Source organism: Quercus lobata, chromosome 9 (assembly GCF_001633185.2).
Source record: "Quercus lobata isolate SW786 chromosome 9, ValleyOak3.0 Primary Assembly, whole genome shotgun sequence".
Lineage (NCBI taxonomy): Eukaryota > Viridiplantae > Streptophyta > Magnoliopsida > Fagales > Fagaceae > Quercus > Quercus lobata.
This window is the reverse complement of record NC_044912.1, coordinates 1133106-1139423: the sequence shown is the minus strand read 5'-3', so window position 1 is coordinate 1139423 and position 6318 is coordinate 1133106. Positions and strand designations below refer to the sequence as shown.

General features: G+C 34.3%; 1 protein-coding gene across 1 annotated transcript; it reads left to right on the top strand.

The window, feature by feature from the left end:
• Positions 1–1326: 1326 nt before the first annotated feature.
• Positions 1327–6018, top strand: LOC115961049 (protein NRT1/ PTR FAMILY 4.3). Its single transcript, XM_031080098.1, has 5 exons — positions 1327–1521; positions 1867–2084; positions 2430–2870; positions 3660–3802; positions 4997–6018. The coding sequence occupies exons 1-5, from the start codon at positions 1371–1373 to the stop codon at positions 5889–5891; spliced, it is 1848 nt and encodes a 615-aa protein (XP_030935958.1). The 5' UTR covers positions 1327–1370; the 3' UTR covers positions 5892–6018.
• The last annotated feature ends 300 nt before the right edge of the window (positions 6019–6318 follow it).

Genomic DNA, 6318 nt, shown 5'->3' with positions numbered 1-6318 from the left:
ATTATAATGATTAAGTAATGCTACAGCCATAAAGTTGATGTGACCAACCTATTATTGGTTTTCATCTAAACTCGTCATTGATATTACTTTTTTATTTATCAATAATCACTTATTACATCAGCAATTTGTAAAATCTTTTCACTCACCACATTATCAATTTGTAAAATTTTTTGTAAAATAATTTGTATCTCTAACATTATTCATAATAATTAAGACTTTATAGTTTCAAAGTTCCTAATTTACTTCATTTTCTCACGCGTCAGTCAAATGTTAATATAATATAAATTGGTAATCAATGATTCTTAGAAATTTTCCAAATTGCTTTTGGTAGATTAGAAAAAAAAGGTTCTGCCATAGTGCCATTCATAAAGGCTTGCATCACCAAAAGCTGAACAATATATGCATTCTAAATGAAGTCAAGTTTTAATTGACTATGAGTTTAAGAAAAAAAAAAATAGTGGTTCACCGATCAATTGCTTAGCACCATATCCTAGATCATTCAATTCTTGACCACAAGAAGATTTTGTAGGCACGGATTGGATGTTGATTTAAGCAAGGATAGCACAGTGTTAAAGCAAAATATTTAAAAAAAAAAAAAAATCCTTTTGATGAGAAGTAATTACGAGTACTGGAAGAGCACAAAGAAGTGGTTTCAATGCTCCACTCCATGACTTGTGGGCCAAGTTTGAGAAACAATACGTCAGGCCAACTAGAACTATCATGATTCATCGGTGGATATATATAGTGCTCGACGACAAAATTAAGTACGGTCTATGGTACCCGGGCCTGAAGGAATTACCATATATCTGATGGTGGATGCTGGATATGGGTTTGGTTGGGAGGAGTTTATATATAAACAAAAGATTTCTTTCAAGCTAGTTGCTACTATATATTGCTATATATATATATATATATATATAAGTGTCAAACTCAAATGTAATTATCAAATACTATCAAAATATAGATATATGTATGTATAATACCAATTAAAACCGAAGTGGTGATTGTGATTTGTGGGGGAAAGGAGGCTGACTTGCATTTAAGCATTTTTTGCAATATTGCTTAATGCTTAATTAGTTTTGAGCCTAATGGTAATGGGGGCCAGGCTGCCACCTCCACTACTGCCTAATTAGTCAACTTGACGAGGAGTTGAAAAGATCGGCCACGAGGAATATTGTTGGATGGAAAATCATTATAAATATAAGGCCAACCCATGCCACTTTCTTCACTTGTCCCAAAATCACAAAAGAAGTAGTCCCTCAAGTTCCAAGTTTCAACAATACTAATTAAAGTATCTTTGTGACAGATAGTATAGACAAGGAAAGAAAAATTTGTATTTAGATAAAGGACAAATTAATTAAGGAGAAAGAATGGTGGAAAGAGTGGAGAAGACAAAAAAAGGAGATGCCATTGACATGCCTAATGAGTCTGTGTTGGTGGAGGAGACCTCTGTTGATTGGAGAGGCAGACCCTGCAAGCCTAACAAGCATGGTGGAATGACGGCTGCTGTTTTTGTCCTAGGTCTTCGATCTCCTCGATCTTTCTTTTTTTGTGTTGTTTTAATACTATTCTTCCATGTGCACCATGCATACTCTCTCTCTCTCTCTCTTTCATATATGTTGCTTGGCCTTGTAGTTGTATGCCTACAAAATCTAATCTCTACGTTTGCTTAAAGTTAGAAGTACCATTTTAAACACTTATACTATTCTTCAAGTGTCGTAGTACAATAGTTAGAAAGAAATAAATATCAGAGTTTAGATTTTATTGATATAAATGTTATGTAGGATATCCTTCATTTCATTTTGATGTTCTCTATATGAAAAATAAGTACATACATATGCTTGATTTCTGTGGGTCACACTGCAGGTCTCCAAGCATTCGAGATGATGGCAATTGCTGCTGTTGGGAACAATCTGATAACTTACGTAATCAATGACATGCACTTTCCTCTGTCAAAGTCTGCAAACATAGTAACAAACTTTGTAGGGACAGTCTTCCTCCTCTCACTCCTTGGTGGGTTCCTCTCCGATTCTTATCTTGGGAGTTTCTGGACCATGTTGATCTTTGGCTTTGTGGAGCTCTCTGTAAGCCCTTTCTCTGACATGTCTCTTTTTCTTATACTGCCCAACAGATTCTTGTCTCTCTAGAGATCTCAGTATATCTCTATTTAACATCTCTGCAACCTTATCTAATTATGAATTATAAAGTTTGAGATTCTTTTCATTTCACTTCTGTAAAAAACATAAAGATGAATGTATCAATGATGGTTTTTGTTCTAAAGCCCATTGGTTTGCTGCATCGAAAGGGAAAAAAAAGAATATTCCACAGTACAAAATGCTAGCCAGTAGATCTTATTTAATTATATATTGTATTCATTTTAACAAATTATATATAATAATAAATATTAATTTGTGTTAATTATGTGACAGGGTTTTATACTACTTGCTGTTCAAGCCCATATTCCACAACTAAGGCCACCAAAATGCAACATGATATTGGAGGAAGGCCAGTGTGAGGAGGCAAAGGGTTACAAGTCATTGATATTCTTTGTTGCACTCTACTTGGTGGCTTTAGGAAGTGGTAGTTTAAAACCCAATATAATCTCTCATGGGGCTGACCAATTCAGAACAAATTACTCCAAGCAATCCAAGACACTCTCTACTTACTTCAATGCTGCCTACTTTGCCTTCTGCATAGGGGAGCTCATTGCTCTTACTGTGTTGGTTTGGGTCCAAACTCATTCTGGAATGGATGTTGGATTTGGAGTCTCTGCAGCTGCCATGGCAATAGGAATGATCAGCTTGATTTCGGGTACGCTTGTCTACAGGAACACGCCACCCCGCGGAAGTATCTTCATCCCAATTGCTCAAGTAATCTCTAATGATTCTAACTACTATTATTTTCTTTAAAGATACTAAAATTACTATCAATTTTACTATAACAAGTTAGAAATTGACTTGATAATAAATATAATTGGTATCATTTAAACAACATAATAAATAAATAACTCTAAATATATATGGTAAAATTTGTAGTACACCGTCACTTTTTTAACTTAAATATAAAGGCCTTTATGCAGATTCTTTTGCTTCAACTTTTGGATAGTTAGAAACCATTCTTCTTTTAAGCTATTCCTCGAAATCCATGTTCATTAAGCATTATATTTTTGTAATCGATTGTCGGCTAACTAATTTTGATTAATTAATTCGAAAATGATAAATCAAAAGGCAAAAAGGAATAAAGTTGTCGATGCTTATATGTCATATGATGAGATTTCCTTTTTGTCCTTTTTCTTAAAAATGTTTTATGACGAATTGTAGGTTCTAACTCAGGTACTCTCTGTTGGTTCAATTTACAAAATACGTTCATTTTAGGGTCAGATGGTTTATATAATTAATATGGCCATTCAGAGAGAATAGCTTTGGTTTAACTTTGTAGATTAAAAGAACAAGAATGGAAGTTTTTTGGCTTTGCAAAATACAATTACATGTAGCTATGTTTGATAATTCTTGTTTAAGTAAGTACTATAATAAATTTTTGTATTGTCCTATCCTTTTTCATATAAATAATACGGTCTACTTTAGGTAGGGATTTGGAAGTGACCCCTAGTTGTTTATTAAAATGTAAGTGCTTGATTTGTTAAGTATTCTCCTTGTCAGGTTTTTGTTGCTGCATTTACAAAGAGAAAGCAAATCTGCCCTTCAAATAGTGGGATGCTTCATGGAAGCCAAAACAATGTACCGAACCATATTTTTGCTACGTCACCTAACATCAATAGTCTCCTCCACACCGAAAAGCTCAGGTAAGACAGAACATATTTGATGATTACCATACTAGATTTCTGTGAAGATGTCTTGCCCTGCATGAAACAGGGATTGTTTCAAATTTAAACAGGGAATTCTTGCTTTGGTTATATAATGTATGTTATTATGCCAAAATCCAAATTACACCAAGTTTGGGTAAATTCTCAGTCCTTCAAGTTTTATTTTTTGTTATTTCAGTCCTTAAACTTGAACATTTCTTTTATATTCTATGTCCATTGGCGTCTATAAAATTTCCCTTAAAGGTCCAACAATCCACCTCATATCACATACATGAATATTGACAATTTTATAGACAACAATGGATGGGATGACCAATTTAACAAGAACAATATACTTTTAAGGATTACATTGACAAAAAATTAACTTTTAGAAATGAAAATGACAATTAATCCATATTTAAGGGTATAATTTAGATTTTAGTTAGGAGTGTCAATTCAGGTTAGCGTGTTGGGTTCGTATCGTGTCGAGATAGGAGTGTTCAACCAAATGGCTCAACCCGAACCCAACTCATTTAATAATCATGTAATGATCCTTCAACCCTAACTCGACCTATTAATAAGACTGGTTGACTTGACCCAACCCACTTAACACACTTAGTAAACGGGTTGTGTTGGGTTGATGTGAATGTGATACAACCCATTTCAATCTGCTTAATATTAAATATAATATCTATCTAGAAATATATATATATATATTTTTTTTTTTACATCCCAAAAGTAGTGTATACACTTCAAGTTTCCAACCCATTTCAATTTCTAATTATATCATTTGTAATTTTTTGTAATTAGTCACTTTTCTTTTTAAGTTTAAAATATAGGTTGGATATAAAAGTTATTTAACAAATCTAAAATAAAATGAATATTATTTGCTATATGAGTTAAATGGGTTGTGTTAAATGTGTCATTTCGAGTTGACACGAATAAATTGACATGTCAAATATGTTTATTGTGGGTCACACAGGTTAATCCGCTTATAACACGTTTCTTATCGTGTCGCGTTCAGATCGACCCGTTTATGACCCAAACCCGCTAAAAACCAACACTAACCCACAGTAAACCGTGTTGAGTTCATGTTGTATTCGCAAGTTTGGTCAAATATTAACACCCCTAATTCTAGTTTTGTTTTTATTAAAATGTAAATATATATTCTCTAAGAGAATCATGATATTGCAGATTCCTTGACAAGGCCTGCATTAGAATTCAAGATGGAAGTGAAAGTTCATGGAGACTTTGCACAGTTGCCCAAGTGGAGCAAGTGAAGATAATCATCTCAGTTATTCCCATATTTGCGTGCACCATCATCTTTAACACCATTTTGGCACAGCTCCAAACGTTTTCAGTCCAGCAAGGGAGCACGATGAATACCCGGATCTCAAGCAGCTTCCACATCCCTCCAGCTTCTCTTCAATCCATCCCTTACATTTTGCTAATCTTTGTTGTCCCTCTGTATGAAACTGTCTTTGTACCAATTGCACGAAGATTCACAGGAAGGGACTCAGGAATCTCACCTCTACAAAGGGTTGGCATAGGGCTGTTTATTGCTACTTTCTCTATGGTTTCAGCTGCAATGGTTGAGAAAAAGAGAAGAAATGTAGCTTTACATCTGAATGAAACTCTGTCGATCTTTTGGATTGCTCCACAGTTTCTTATATTTGGGCTGTCAGAGATGTTCACTGCTGTGGGGCTAATAGAGTTTTTCTACAAGCAGTCCTTGGAAGGAATGCAATCATTTCTAACTGCCATGACTTACTGTTCATACTCATTTGGCTTCTTTTTAAGCTCACTCCTTGTTTCCCTAGTGAACAAAATTACCTCAAGTTCTTCAAGTGGTGGATGGCTTAGTGAAAATGACCTCAACAAGGATAGGCTTGATCTTTTTTATTGGTTGTTAGCTGCACTCAGCCTCATCAACTTCTTTAATTATCTTTTCTGCTCTAAATGGTACTCTTATAATCCATCTCTATCATCCACTACTCCACCACAAGATCAGTCATTTCGACAAGACCACCCACAAAATCATAGCTTCGACCCCTCAAAGCAAATTGGAGTTGACAACATTGTACCATGATTCTTCTTTTCTTAACCTAGACGGCTAGACCTATCTCTAAGTAGTCTTTTGTATGTATTTATAAAGAAAAGAAAAAGAAAACCCTAAATTTGTAGCTAGATGGAATATTACTTGATATACTTAGACCCACTTAATTAGTGCACCTGTTAGCTAGCTATGTAGCTAGGTTGATAATATAAAGTAGTATTATGGGTCACCTTTTTTTCTTTTGTCTTTTTTCATTTTCAATTTGTTAATAATAGTTGACTATATATGTATATATATATATATATATATATATATATGTAAGGTGGACATTTAATTTGAAGGGTCCTCCGGGTCCCCAGTCCTTGAGATCGATGATATCAACTATCTATAAAAGTTAGGTCTGATACCATGAACCAGCAAGAAGATGCTACGCTGACGCATAGACTATAGTTCTCTCCTC